Source organism: Phodopus roborovskii, unplaced genomic scaffold, assembly GCF_943737965.1.
Source record: "Phodopus roborovskii unplaced genomic scaffold, PHOROB, whole genome shotgun sequence".
Taxonomy (NCBI): domain Eukaryota; kingdom Metazoa; phylum Chordata; class Mammalia; order Rodentia; family Cricetidae; genus Phodopus; species Phodopus roborovskii.
Window position 1 is genome coordinate 20,472,662 of NW_026126549.1, and position 15,986 is coordinate 20,488,647.

The 15,986-nt window shown below is 42.0% G+C and overlaps 1 protein-coding gene across 2 annotated transcripts in view; it reads right to left on the bottom strand.

The window, feature by feature from the left end:
• Positions 1-225: 225 nt before the first annotated feature.
• The window catches only part of Slc26a2 (solute carrier family 26 member 2), a 28,202-nt gene continuing 12,441 nt past the window's right edge, over positions 226-15,986 (bottom strand). Inside the window, exons 1-4 of one of the 2 annotated variants that reach the window (XM_051200790.1) lie at positions 14,717-14,737; positions 8,070-8,192; positions 4,225-4,947; positions 226-2,210 (exon numbers count right to left, since the gene is read on the bottom strand). In XM_051200790.1, coding sequence (XP_051056747.1) covers positions 690-2,210; positions 4,225-4,923 — 2,220 coding nt within the window. In that variant the 5' untranslated portion in view covers positions 4,924-4,947; positions 8,070-8,192; positions 14,717-14,737 and the 3' untranslated portion in view covers positions 226-689. Of the gene's footprint in view, positions 2,211-4,224; positions 4,948-8,069; positions 8,193-14,716; positions 14,738-15,986 lie in introns of those variants that run through there. The other variant, XM_051200789.1, reaches the window with a different exon arrangement.

Below are 15,986 nucleotides of genomic sequence, written 5' to 3' on the forward strand. Positions count from 1 at the left end.
ATGGGGAGGAAACAAAGACTTTCACTCTTTCTTTCCTTACCTACTTATTCTAAATAAAAAGGCATGTCTGAAACATCAGATGTTTACAATAGGGTTCTGTCCAATGTCAGGCTGACTCTCAGAATCATATCCTCTTAGGAAACTATACCACAGTTCCTGCATGAAGGATAGGACAATGGTATTTCCAACTATCAGTCAGTGATCTTACTGCTTCCTGGGAGCCAAACACAAACAGAGAAAACACCAGTGAGGACAGAGCTCATCTAGGTAGGCCCTCATGCTTCACCAGCCTGTGAACCAGCAACACTGTCTTCCTTCCCCTCTCCACAGAGCATGCAAAAGCTCCAGTGCGGGTAAAGCAAACCCCAACTTCACCTCTGTCTCCTGAAGTGTGGAGCTCAGATGTAAAGTCCCTAAAGTAAGGTGATCAAGTTTGGGAGCTGCTTTACAGTTCCATTCCATTTATACTGCACCCCCAAGAATGCTCATCTGCAGGAAAGTCTGAAGCCACAGCATTTTCTTCTTTTTGATTCTACCCAACTATAAGCTCTGCTGCACATGAGACTATCAAAAGGCTATTATTCGCTTCAAAGGAGAACTATTCAAGTGTACACCACTCTCTCCTCTCACAGTAGAAAATGTTGCACATTGAAACTGGCAAGACACACTTCTTCCTTTCATTTACTTTTTCAGTCACCAGAAAGACTCAGGCCATTGAGAACACACACTCCTTTCTGCTTCTGAGAGTCCACTGCAAAAGCCACTGCTTCAGACAAACTGTAGAAGAGAAGATTGTCTTCTCCGTTTTTGCAGTATTCTCCTCTGGTCAAGGAATCCCTCACAGAAGGATTGCATTGAGCCAGTAAAACCTGGATGCCAATGGCTTCATAATCCCTGTGAACTTCTTTTAGTGTGTGGATCCCTGCTGTATCTAGAAACTGTATTGCACTGCAGTCAATCACGATAGTATGCAGCTCCAAGGGATCATGGGAAAGCTGCACTGAAACTTCATCTTGGATGCCACCGAAAATCACGGTTTCCTCTTTGAGTTTCCTTTTCGCTGCCTTCTTCCAAGCTGCTTTTACCAAGACTGGGTTCAGAGTCTTTTTGTACAAAGAAGATTTAAAGCATTCTTTGTTTATGTAGTAGAGAGGGGCTATGAAGCGGAAAATCTTGATGCCTGACTTGGTCTGAAGGTTCTTGTAAGCAGAAATGGATTCAAAGGTTTCGGACTCTTCTTCCAAACCAAGCAGTGAAACTGTTGGCTTCTGAGTACGGAGGATTACACAGAACATAGAAAAACAAACTCCAACAAGCAGGCCTATTTCAGTACTCAACAGAGCAGAGGACAGCATAGTAACAAACCAGATGACCGTGTCCATTCTGCTAACCCTCCACATCTTTGGCAGGTCTCTAAATTTAAGAAGGGCACCCCGGAGATTTACAATAGTGATCACACCAAGGACACATTTTTGAAGGGAATAGAATAAAGGAGCTATTACCAGAAGGACCAACAAAAGAACAAGGGCTGTCACTATAGCTGACAGCTGGGACTGGCAGCCTGTTGATTCTTTAACCAATGTCTTTGCAAGAGCCGCACTAGTAGTTATGCAGTGGAAAAAGGAAGGTATAATATTGCAAAAGCCAATGGCATACATTTCTTGATTTGCTTTGACCGTGTAGCCATGTTTCTTGGCAAACATCTCAGAAAGTGATACAGTGATAGCAAAACCAATGATAGAAATAGCTATTGCATCTACAGCCACATTAGGAATTAGGCTCCAATCTGGTGCTTTAGGTGGCATAAACCCAGTGGGAATATGTCCAGAAATACTGGAATTGTATTTCTCATTTAGTTTTCCAAAATGAGAAGCTAATGTGGCTGCCACAACGACAATGAGTTCGGTCGGGATTGGTGCCTTGAGCTTGGCTTTGAAGTGTTCATTGAGTTCTTTGGTTGGCAAAAGGACCAGAAGACACAAAAGGCTGGTGACGAGATCACAGATATTGGTCTTATGAATGTTTCTGAAGATGTGGATCCAGGTAGTGATGACGGAGCCTATACCATGGCTCCGAGGAAGGCTCAGTCCGAGGAGATACTTGGCCTGAGATGTGAGAATGGTAAAGGAGGCACCCGTGACAAACCCACTCAGCAAGGCATCTGAGAGGTAGACAGAGACAAAGCCCACTTGAAAGAAGCCCATCGCTACCTGGAAAGGAGCATATGCAAGTGTTAAACAGAGATGGGAACGAGCTCCTCAGGTTCATACCACCCTGGTCTTCCTTGCATGGTGACAAACTATCAGAGTACCAGAGTGTGAGCACTAAAAGAAATGAAATCATACATGACTTTTCATGTCACAAGGCAAGGAAGCTTGCCCAAAGTTATACTCACTAGCCAACTATAATGAGGACTTGGTGTAGTGGCATTGTGAAGTGGTTTCTTTTCTTCCTTCCTTCCTTCCTTCCTTCCTTCCTCTTTCTTTCTTCCTCCCTTCCTTCCTCTCTCTCTCTCTCTCTCTCTCTCTCTCTCTCTCTCTCTCTCTTTCTTTCTTTTTTTGGTTTTACAAGACAGGGTTTCTTTGTAGCTTTGGAGCCTGTCCTGGAACTTCCTCTGTAAAGCAGGCCAGCCTTGAGCTCACAGAGATCCACCTGCCTCTGCTTCTTGAGTGCTGGGATTAAAGGTATGCCCTACCACTGCCTGACAGACTTTGGGTTTCTACCTTATACAATAATTTAAAACTGGAACACAGTGAAGACTTTCAAAGAGTATTTTTAAGATTCCCAACAAATGTATACAAACTCAAATTCAAGAACTTCTTCTATTTAAGAAAATATTTTCTTGATGGGTGTTGGTGGCACATGTCTTTAGTCCCAGCACTCGGGAGGCAGAGGCAGGTGTATCTCTATGAGTTCAAGGCTATCCTGGTCTACAGAGCAAAGCAATACAGAGAAATACTGTCTCAAAAAAAAAAAAAAAGATTGCTTCTCCAAACTAAAAATTATTACCATAAAATGGAGATTTTTAATTTTTACTTTTGGAGGCAAGGTCTCATGGTCCCAGGGTAGCCTTGAACTTCGATGACCCAAAACTCCTGATCTACTTGCCTCTACTTCCCAAATGCTACGATTATGGGCATGTACCACTATACATCTGAAAGTAACATTTTAACTGGGTTCACATTAAAATTGAATCACATGCTGTAACACCTCTGAGTCAGCAATACTCCTCCATCCTTTCTGCCCAAGTCCGAAGAATTCTACTACCTTCCCCCTACCTTGGTCAGATAAACTAACAAAGCCAACATGGACCATAGGCAACATAAACCATCACTCTCTTCCTTCTGTCTCTCCCACCTCATCCAATGTCAACTAAAGCCAACTATTCTTCCTGGCTCCTAATGCCTACAATAGAGAGCAGGTTTGATGTTGGTATTGATTTCTGGATGCTAAAAGGCAGGGGCATAATCATAACAGCAGATTAGCGGGTTCCTTAGGAGAATCAAGAAGGTTTTGATTTGTATTTGTTTCTCTTGGCTGGTAAAATGAAGGTCCTCAAGTTTTTTTCTCCTTCTTCATCAATCCAAGAGAAATACTAAATTTAGCAGAAGCCTCTCACTGGAGATGCTATTCTTTAGGAAGGCGGGCAGTAATTTGAATGGCTCTGGCATTCTACTTCTCTCTTCCTCACCCCTCCCCGATCTATCACCCTCTTGTCTGACTGCTCATGGCAATCTGGCTAATGATCAGCCACATATGACTTTAAGCAAACCCAGTGTTGCCAACATAGAAAGTAAAGAATTGTACTAGATGGTCTGAGGACCCTTTCTGATCTAATTTTTTTTCTAATAATAAAAATATGATTGTTGGTCTCTGCTTATAAGGCAGCCTAGGAACAAGCAGGAAGCCAGCCCCATTTAACCAGTGGAATGCAGAGTTTGGCTTTGGGTTCTACCATTCATATCTTCAGCATTCAGTAAATGGTAGCTTTACTAAATCCCTAATAGCCCCCATGCCAAAGATTTTGTGTATAGTGATTGCTTTTGCCAGAAATAACCAATTGCTAAGTATTTCCGTCCCTTTTTGTGCTTTGTCCCAAGGTCTCACCATGTAATCCTGGAACTTGCTATGAAACCAGGCAGGTCTCAAATTCAGAGATCCTTCTGCCCCTGACCCCTGAGTGCTGGGCTACCACACCCAGAATAACTGTTCACCATTTCTTACCTGATAAATTCCAGCCATGAAGGTCACAGTGCTGCCTATTTTAATTGCATAAGAACTTTTGTTACAAAGTCTGTCTAATGTATGGCTTACTAACTCAGATCCATTTGAAACCACTGATAATGAAGATGATGCAGCAGCAATGTCAGGGCAGGCTTTATGCAGTTCTCGGTCAACTACCTCACCAATCATAAGGCACAGTATTCCAAAAATGCCCACAGAGATGTGGCGTGAGGTACCAAACAGGCAATAAATGATGCTGGCAAAAAATGACGTATACAGACCATAGATAGGTTCTTGGCCAGCCAACAGGGAGTAAGCAATAGACTGGGGCACCAAAAGTATGCCCACAATCAGGCCAGACATCACATCACCTAAAATGTTTTTCTTGAGATCATATTTTGGGAGCCACCGCAAAACAGGAAGGAAATCAAAAATCATATTTCTGACTTTGCCTGGGCTACACTGGCAACTCTTCTGCAGCTTTCTGGTGACAACTTTTTTGATGTTAATATCTGGCTTCTCCTGAGGCTCCAGGTGAATCCTACGATAAGGTCTGCCTTGATCATTGGTTTCCAAGTGCGTGAAGTCAGTGCTTGATCCCCTTTGAGCCTCCAGGGGGACCTCAGGTGGAAGACTGTAGGCTTCTTCAGGTGAGTCCCTCGGTGAAAGGTCATGTTGCTCTTTATTTTCTGAAGACATTTCTGGAGATAGATGGTTTACTTCCTAACACAGAAAAAATATTTATGTTAAATTATAAACTAGTGCCCAGTACTCACATACATTAGCAGTCCTTTTGTGGAGTAAAAGAATTCCATGTGGGGTAGGCTTTTTCTTTTCAGGCAGGGTTTCACTATATAGCTGACCTGGAACTTGTTATGTGGACCAAGCTAGCTTAAGATTCACAGAGAGCCACCTGCCTCTGCCTCCTTCATACTGGAATTAAAAGCATGGGCCACTATGCCCAGTCTGGGGGGTAGATAACTCAAATATCTACTCCTTTAATGAGCTTCATTTCTCCTGGCCTGAAAGAGGTCAGGGAGAAAGACCAGAAGTAGACTATAAACAGCAAGTCACTGGGTTGGTACAGAATTTCTCAAGAACACTGAAGATTCTCCTTTGTGTCTTTCTGGATCCCCTGAAGATTATTCTCCAAAAATATATCAGGGCAGCCTTTCTCCTTTCCATATGCTACCAATGGTCTTTACAGGCTGAGTAGAGAAAGTAATGTTGCCCAGAACTTTTACTTGGAAGATAAACAAGTTACCCTACAACTCTGGACCCCAAACTCCAGATCTAGTGCTAAAGGATCTACCACTAGGAACTAGAAGAAATAAAACAATATAAGAAGATAAAAATAATAAAAAAGAAAAGACAACAAGAGAACTTAAAACAACAGGAAAAGAACAAGGCTCTTAAAAGGGTAAATTGTCAGTGAACATGGCACAAATACCTTCTGCACAAACTGTGAGCTTAGCCTAGTGTGGTAGTTTGAATGTAACTGGCCCTCATAATTTCACAGGGAGTAGCACTATGTGTGGATTTGTTGGCATGGGCATGGTCTTGTTGGAGGAAGTGTGTCACTGTGAGGGCAGGTTTTGAGGTTTCCCATGCTCTGGATAGCACCAGTGTCTCAGTTGATTTCCTGTTGCCTTCTGATCGAGATTTAGCATGTCTGTCTGCACTCTGCCCTGCTCTTCACCACAGTGATTATGGATGAAACCTCAGAAACTTAAAGCAAGCCACCCCCAATTAAATGTTTTCTTCATAAGAGTTGCTGTGGTCATGGTATCTCTTCACAGAAATAAAAACACTAACTAAGACAGAAGTTGGTACCAGAGACTGGGGTATTGTAGTGTTGTGATAGACCTGACCTTTTTTTCTTTTTTTAGGAACTTGGGTACTTTGGGTTAGGAAGCGGAGGGGTACTTTAAGCACTGCTTAATGGGCTATACTAGTAGAAGCAGGGAAGGCACTGGCGCTAACAGTTATTTGTTGAACTGTGGGGATCAAGAGGTTTCAGAAGAATGCTAGTTTGTGATCTAGAGACAGTTTTGTGATATTTTGGTGAATTAAGTGACTGCTTTTTGCACTTGTCCAAAGAGTCTGACTGACGCTAAAATGAAGACTTTTGAATAAATTCAGTTGGCAGAGGAAATCTCAAAACAACTGCCTACCTAGTACAGACTCTGTCGTGTGGTTGTCAGTGGTAACTCTAATGAAGATTTATAAGGAAAAAGAGCAAACTGTGCAAGGTAATTACAAAACCTAAAATTTGAGGGGAAAAAGCACCAGGACATGGGATGGAGCTAAGTCCTGTGTTCAAGGAGATAAACAGATTAAGAAACGGAATAAAGGGAGTGGTGACCTCAGGGAAAGATCCCACCCAGCTAAGTTTCCAACTTATGAAAAGGAATTAAGAAAACCACTGAGGCCAGGCATGTGTCAGGAGCATCCCTGAATGGAATAGTAGAGAGGTCATGGCTTGAAGCTGTGAAGTTGAAGCCAGGATTGCCTTAGAGAACCTGAGATATCAGAGATGCCAGGATAGTAGTATGCCTGCTGAGAGCTGATAATGGGGAGTGAACTAGCCCAAGAGAAAGATGTGTGTTGCAGTCAACAAAGCTGAAAGGAGTTGGAAATTTGAAGAGTGTTGTGACATCAGAGATAAAAATACAGTTTGGAGTTTGTCTAGCTGGTTTTCAGTCTTGCTTTGGTCTAGTATTTCCTTGCTATGCTCCCTTCCCTACATTTTGGAATGGTAATGTATATCCTATGCTATTATATGTTAAAAGTATTATGATCTGCTTTTTTATTTTGATTTTACAGTTAAGAGTTTGCATCAATCTCAGAAGAGACTTTGAACTTTGGACTTTTAAATGTTGAGACTGTTATAGACTATGGGGACTTCTGAAGTTGGGCTAAATACATTTGTAACATGATACTGTTACAAACTTATGGGGGGCAGGGAGTAGAATGTGATAGTTTGAATTGGCCCCCATGAATCTCATAGGAAGTGGCATTATTAGGAGGTATGGCTTTGGCTTTGTTGGAGTGAGTGTAGCCTCATTGGAGGCTGTAGGGGCAAGCTTCGAGGTTTCCTATGCTCAGGATACCGCCCAGTGTCTCAGTTGACTTCCTGTCACCTTTTGATCAAGATTTAACCAGCACCATGTCTGCTTGCACTCTGCCATGCTCCCCACCATGATGACAATGGACTGAACCTCTGAAAACTGTAAGTGAGCCACCCCAATTAAATATTGTCCTTATAAGAGTTGCTGTGGTCATGGTGTCTCTTTAAAGCAATAAAAACCCCAAGACACATAGCATAGCAAGCTCTGTCAAGACTTTAATCATTTTATAAAATCCAGCTAAAATGGTACCATTACTAACAGCAGCAACTGATCCCCTGAGCTCAAATGGATCAGTCTCCCTCAGTGTCCTGTGGCATTCTGTACCTGTTAATCAAGCAGGAGCCTCTGCAGCTCCTGCAGGAAAAGGCATGCCAGTCTGTCCACCAATGTGGTCACCACCAAGTGTAGCACTTGGTGTTCAAGTCAATCAAAGAACAAACACATTGTGACTATGCCCAAATAGGAGCAAAATAGGTGCAGGACTGTGGAAGTTCTGAATTGATAGAGGAAAAAAAGACCTTTCTCAGGTTCTAAAGGCCTATCATCACCAAGGTGTACACTCTTAAGAGCCCACATCCTATTCAAGAACACAAGACACATAAAGATTACCCATGTTTCTTTAACTTAGGTTGAACAAGAGAAAAGCAATAATTATTTTGATTTGTCTTTAGAAAATCCAGAAGGGGAAAAGGCCAGATCTAGAAGACTACTAACCCTGAGCAAGTCAAACGATTAGTAGGCTGGTCCTCAGCACAGCATCCGTCTTCTCACTGCCTGTTTTCCAGAGCCTGTTTGAATGATTTTCTGTCTGGGACAGTCTTTGGTCAAGGGGCTTTTCTAGACATAAGAAAAAGAAATGTTAAAACAGTAGTACTAACAATAACAATAACCAGACCTGAATTTCACCTCTATCGCTGCTATAGGGAAGAAGGAAAATAAGAAGAAATTCAAAAAATGTCTAAGGAATGAAAACTAGAATCAAGCAGAAGTGCTAAAAATAAGAAACCAATAGAAAGGACAAATTCCTTTGACCAGCTTGCCAGTAAATTTGACAGAGTCAAAGAAAGAATCAATGGACTAGAAAGACAGCTCAACAGAAACTATCCAACCTTAAAACAATTTAACAAAATAGAAAACAAATGTTTAATATAACAGAATATACAAGAGTGATATATTTAACTATTTAAACACAGAAATAAAATACACAAAATGAAGACAGAGAATGGGCAAAGGATATATCTCAAAGTTTAATGGCTAAGAACTGTTAAACATTCATGAAACACTGAAGTCGAAGTCTGCAAATTTCGAGACTACCCAGAAGGACAGACAGAAAAGCAAAACCCAGCACTTATCTATCACTGTTGCTCAGAGGATACTTCTGAAGACAGACACATACTACTTACACAGGAAAAAAAGATGGAATTACAGTACATGTCCTGGAACTGATGGATGCCAGGAGATGATTTCTTTAAAGCAGAAACTTTTAACCTAGAAACCCACTCAAAAACAAATTCTTTAAGGATGGAGACATTGAATTTAGTACCAGCAGATCAGTGTGTGTCCACACATGCAGGAGCTCCTGTACTCAACACCCCCTCTCCATGGGAGATTTTTTAAAAGATCTATTAGGATGGTGTTCAACTCTAAATATGCCTGTTTTGGAAATAAAAAAAATAATTTAATCACTATGTAGCTTTGATAGGGATGTTACTTGTCAGTTAGCCCAGGCTGACTTCAAACTCATAGAGATCCATTTGCCTTTGCCTCACAAGTGCATGTACCACCATGCCAAGTTTAATTTTTATTTTATTTCACATATGTGTTTTATGTGCATGTATACCTGTGCATTATTTGCATCCAGTGCCTGTGGAGTCCAAAAGTGGGCACTGGATCCCCTGGATTTGGAATTACAGAAGTTTGTAAGTCATTATGTGGGTGGTGGGAACTGAATTTAAGTCCTCTGGAAGAGCAACCAATGCTCTTGACTTCTAGGCTCTCTTAACCATGATGATCAAATCCTTATGTTTGTTCTGTGAGTGTGTAGCTCAGCAGTGAAAACAACAGTATTTATGCAACGGTGTAAAGGCGCTTTCAAAGAAAACCATTGGCAAGGGCAGGAAGAGGAGCAAGGAGCGATTCAGAGACTGCAGGCCCCATGAGTGGGCATGCCTAGTCTCGTGAGCATTGTCTTAAAATATCCTTTACATGGTCACTTGGTTTCCTCTCAAATACAATAGCTTGTTACCTTTTTCTGTCAAAGTATAAAAACCATGAAGTTCCCAGCTCTCCTATTGCACACTGAGACAGAATGCACCTCAAGCATTACAGCACAGTCCACACACACCTAATCAAATCCTGGATGAGTCAGTAAAATACAGAGAACCTAAGACTCCTGTTGGCTCCTATACATATCCATGTTGATATATTTATAAAATATTCCTGTATAGGCAAGTTTGCTGTTACTATTTCAAGTTTGAAGCTGCAAATCCACCACAAAACAAAACAGATAAATCTTGTCAACCTTAAAAACTATGAGGTTGATTTTATGATGATTGAAAACACTGGAATTTGGCAGCAAATTCTAGGTGCTTTTTTTAAGAACCCTTTGTTAAGGCATATTTGGTAGAATTCAGGCATGGCCACAAGCCTCTGTCCTCCAAACATACTGTAAATTCCTTATGCTCTTCAGCCTGCCATCTTTTTTTTTTTTTTAAACTCTTTGCAAATGATGCCCAAAGTCTCTGAAAACAGCAAGACTTGCAGAGAGGGCAATATTCTTGGAAAATAGATGCCTAATGTCAATAGAACAATTCTAAATCTCTTCATCCATGGCTTAATGATATATGTGGTGTAAAGTCTGGATTAGCAAACTCTGGGTGAAAAGATTTCAGGTCCCCTAACCCTCTCATAACCAATGTGGATGGAAGATTCTCTGAGATAACTGTGACTCCAGTATACTGTATAATCCACTTTGACCAATCTGTGTCACACTCGTCTGATTACTCAATCTGGGCAGACCTGACTATAGCGCTGCTCTTTTATGTGGATTGTTCTGGGAAAATTCCTATTTCTTAGTCTTTCGGCAGTTGCCTCTACAGCAAGTTTGAGGCCAGCATGTTTTACATAAAACCCTATCTCAAAACAAACCTAATTTTACGTGTACACACACACACACACACACACACACACACACACACAAAAACAACACATATAAAAAACACACACAGCTATGACCCTACATTTCATAACCACTGTGACCTGACTCTCTGGAAGTAACAGTCTTTTAACAAGTTGAGGTTGGATATGTGTCTGAATTCTGCCAAGGCTTCTATCTACTAATAAATGTCTTCCTACTAAGAGCAAGCCCATCTGGCTCTATTTTGTTTTCCCTATGCACCCGTGTTCCAATCAGCAGTCCACAAACACTAAGCAGCCGTTTCTGGGTGCCAGTCTTTTCCTGACATCTCCATCCATTTTCTTTGGGAGGGGAGGGAGTGGAGTGCCGGGGCTTGACCCCCAGGACCTCATGCATACTGAGCATGTGCCCTATACAAGACACACATTTTAGACAGCATCTTCAAAAACGGTGCTGGGAAAACTGAGTATCCAATGCAGGAAAAGGAAATTAGACCCCCATCTGTCAACCTTGCACAAAACCTAAGTCCAAATGGATTCAAGACCTCAATGTGAAACCTGAGACACTGAAACTGCTAGGAGAAAATATAGGCACTACCCTACAGACATAGTGTAGGAAGGGACTTTCTGAATAGGACTCTCTGCGCCCAAGAATTTAGGTCAATAACTAACAAGTGGGTCCTCATAAAGCTAAAGAGCTTTCTGCATAGCTAAACAATCAATCAATTGAGTGAACCGGGAGTCTGTGGGATGGGAGAGAATCTTCACTAGCTATATATCTGACAGAGAAGACCCCGGAGATATAAATAACTCAAAAACAAAGAAAAAAAAAAACCCAAAACAACCCATTCAAAAAATGGGCTTGGGAATCTGAACAGAAAGTTCTCAAAAGAAGAAATAGAAACATGTTCATCATCCTTAGCAATTATGGAACTGCAAACCAAAACAATATTTGAGACTTTATCTGACACTAGTCAGAATGGCTGCCGTCAACAAATAACCTACAACAAATGCTGGACAGGATGCAAGGAAAGGGGACCCACAATCACTGTTGGTGGGCTTGCAAATGGGTCCAGATACTCTGAGAATCAGTGTGGAGAATTCTTTAAAAACTAGGAATAAATCTACCCTGTGACTCTGCCACTCCTCAGCATATGCTTGAAGGACTCAACACCTACTTGACCTGAGCTGAATCCAGTCTAGACAGGTCTACTGGCTGCTTCCTTCTCATGGCACCATGCATAGCACCTTCTGGTATTATGAAAGCTAATCCTCAGGGAGTATTTATTTTCCTCTTATTTTCATTCCTGCTCTATTCACAAAAGCTAGGGGATGGAAATAACTTCAATGTCCTTTAATATTTGAATGGAGGTTGAAAATGTAGTGCATATATACAACAGAATATTATTCAGCTGTAAAAAATGAAATTATGGAACGTTCAGGTAATTGGATGTAATTAGAAAGTAATACATCGAGGGAGGCAATGCAGACCCAGAAGAGGAAAGGCACATGTTCTCTCTCGCCTGTGATTTCTAACCCCAGATCTTTAGGTGTGAGTATATATAATCTGGAGTAACCACAGAGACCGAAAAGTCAAAAGGGATTCTAGGGGTAGGAGGTAGAGTCTCACTGGGTCCTACCCATAGACAAAGAACTATAGGCAACTAAGGAATGCTAAAAGTGGGTAAATTAGTATTCCCCAGGGATGAGCCTCCAATTTCATTATCTAATACCAAATGGTCAATTCTGAAATCATACACATACAGTTAACACTAAACAAACTCAGTACATTGTATTTATATATGTATGCATTTATAGATCTATGTAACAATAACAGTTAAAGAAAAAGGGTAAAAAATTGAGAGGAAGTAGGGGCATTGGAAGGTTTGGAGGGAGGAAATGATATAGTTATATTTAATTAGAAATTAATTAATAGCCATGTGTATGTGTGTGTATATATGTGCATGCTGTACTGTACATGCCTTTTTAATTTAAAAATTTTATTATTCTATGTGTACATGTGCCAATGCATGAGTATACAGGCTAGGGGACAACTTTGTGGAATCCTCTAGATTTCTACCTCCTTCTACTGAGATTAGTACTCAGTCTTAATGCAGTAATTGCCTTTACCCATTAAACCATCTCGATGGCCCTCTATTTTCTGAAACAGGGTCTCATTGAACCCAATACTCACTGTGTTAACTAGGTTGGCAGGCTGGTGGACACCTGAGATCCTGTTTCCACCTAGCATGCCACTTGCAGTGATCATGGCCAACTATTATATAGGTCTTAGGGATTTGAACTCAGGTCCACCTGCTTACATAACTAGCCCTCTTACCCACTGAGCCATCTCCCCAACCTCCTGTTTATGTTTTATATTATATGCATGTACCATTAAAATTCTTTCATTTTCTACTAGAAGCAACAGTATAAAATTTATCTCTGTTATAATCTGGTTAACATAACAACATCTCAGATGAGTTCAACCAACCAAGCTCTGGCTCCTTCCATTGTTTGTTATTTTTTTTCTCTTAGCTGAATGCCCTACCTCAATTATACATTCACACCTTGTTCTTTTTTATTTCTCTCAAATGTCACCTTACCAATCAGCTTCATATTAAACACAGTATGTAAATTAGCACCCCTGCCATCTGCAGATCTGCCTCTTGGAGCCATCCCCTTCTCTTTGGCTTGACGTTCCCCCCATGCCACCTCATATTTATACTCACTTAGAAATGCATATTAATTATGTGTATGTATGCATGTGCATATGTGTGTATGCATGTATGTGTGCATGTGTGAGTGTGAGTGAGGATGCCCTTAGAGTTGCAAGTGGTTGTTAGGCACCCATCAGGTCCTAGGATCCTAACTCAAGTCCCCTGCAACAGCAAAACATTCTTAAGCACGGAGCCATCTTCCCAGCCCTGATACTTACTTTAAATTCAAACCTATTAAGTTTTACTTAAACTATTAAGTTATGTGCTTGCCTAACACCTATTAAGTGCTTCACAAGTATTTGTAGAGTGGAGGAATGACAGTTTAAGAGCTCTGCAGGAAGAAAAGGGAATTATTTATTTCCTTTATTCTCATCTAACTCACCAAGTGCATGCATCTGTTTGTACAAGATATTATAATCAAGGCTGAATCAAAACACTATAGTTCATTAAGCATATACTTGGGTTTTTGCTCACTCGAAGTTTACACTATTTACTTTTCAAACTCACTCTAGATACAATCTGAAGCTCCAAAGCCCCGAAGATGTTTATCTCTAGCTTTTCCTCTAGGAGGCAGCACATTACAGAACCATGAGGTGATTTCAGCAGATTGCTGATTAAAATGCTGATTCTTGGGCCTGCCCTGCAAATCATAGGAAACAGAAGCCTTCTGTATTCTGGGTGATGTGGATGTAATGAGCCTAGGACCAGAGTTGGCAAATCAGTAGGAGAGATCAGATATCCATTCAGATTCCAGCTACCGTTCAAAAGCTTTGTGGTACTGTATGAAAACTACTTGTCATCAATTTCTGACCTATAAAATGGAGAGATTACCAAGTATCTCACACAAGAAAGATCTCAGTACATGAGCCAGATGTATTTATGCAATACATAATAACTGTTAGCCTATGTCTCCGGCAATCTTAAATTTCTCAAATGACCCTCCATTGTTTTACTGAGCTAATTTCCATAAACAAGAATTTCTTCTATATCCAACACAGTATTATCACACTAGTTCTAGATAATACTGCTATGAGCACAGTTCAGAAGCACACTTGGGGGGAGGCCTCAGGTTCAATCCCCAGCAACCCTACAGCCAAAAAAAAAAAGCCACGAGGCAAAAGAGAAAACTAACTAACACTATTTCCACTATTTCTCCAGAAAGAGAACCTAAGACTCTGAATGTTTCTAAATTACCGATGAACCCCAGTTTGTGAAAGAAAAGGACTCAGCCTGCATTGGGGAAAGGCGGGGTTCACTTTCTCGGTGACTTCGTAGTGTGTCAATCCACCTATCCGCTGAAAGAATCCCAACTCCAATAAGCGTTAAAAAAGGGTTTCTGTACTGAGTGCTGTACCTGACCAGGAGTGGAAAGTGGAAATGGCTCTTCCTTTCAGATCGGACACCAGCCCACTGCAATTGTGCCCAAGTGCGAGGAGGGGAGCACCTGTCCCATTTGAAGGCAGACACCCGGCTGAGCGCGGCGATTCCCCTCCCGCCTCCTGTCCTCACCTCAAGGCTCCGACCGCCGCGCCCAGGCTCCCGCGGCGCGTCCTCCAGTAAGACCGGACTGCCAGGACCACGCCGCAAGGGCACAGGCGGCCGGGCTGCGAAGGAGCCTCTCTTTAACGCCCTGGCCACTGTCACCGCCCATAGCCCGGCCCCAAGCAGGCGGCCCGCCTCGCTCACCCGCGGGAAGGTGCGGAAGGAGCCCAGCGAGAGCAGCAGCGTGGCAGTCACGTGGCTTGGCGGCGCGACCGCCGGCCAATGACGCCGACCAGACAGTGATCGCCCCGCCCCTCGGTCGCTCGCTTCCTCGCGATTGGCTGTTCTGGACTGACTGCCACGCGTCAAGAGTCTGTGAGACATCTGGGGATCCCACCGTCTCCTCCATTGGCTCCAGCAGGCTGTGGAAGATCCCTGGGCTCCTGAGCCCAGCTCGCCTCCAAAGGCTTCCAGTGGCCACAGGCTCTTGGCCCAGGGCTCTTTCACCACAGAAGAGCTCAATAACCAGAGGATGCTTTTAAAAGTGTCAATGGAAATGTAAAGATATGAAATTTCACCCCAGCTCTTATTTGGCACCTTCCTGGCTTTTCATGATCTGTGCTGTTTTTGCTGCATGAAGGAGAGATCCATGCCTCTGAGTCCCAAATGCTGGGATTAAAGGTGTGCGCACACACACCCGGCCCAATACATTATTTTATTCTGTTCTGGGGGCTTGAGAAAATACGGTATTATGATTTTTCTCCTTTTAAAATATTTAATGCTCCAAAAGTTTTTCTTTGGTACATCTATTTGTGGAGGTAAGGTAGAAGTTACCGGTGTGGAGGTCTAATTGGTTATCTCCTCCCTTCTACCATGTGGCCATGTGGTTCAAATTCAGGTTGTCAGTCTTTTGTTTTGCTTTTGTTTTGAGACAAGGTCTCTGAAGCTCAAGCTATTTTGAATTCATAGTAACCTTGCTTCAGATTTCCAAGTGCTGTGATTAAAGGTGTGAACCATACCTCACTGTGAGGAAATACGACTCAAACATTGGGTGAGTTGCTGCGGTCCTACAGGTAATAAGTGACAGAATGTGTCATCTGCTACAGCTGAGCACAAAGCTGATCTTTCTTTCTCTCCCCTTTTTGTTTCCTTCCTTCCTTCCTTTTTTTTCCTTTCTTTCTTTCTTTTTTGGATTTTTTTCAAGATAGGGTTTCTTTGTGTAGCCCTGGATGTCCTGGAACTCGCTCTGTAGACCAGGTTGTCCTTGAACTCACAGAAATCAGCCTACCTCTGCCTC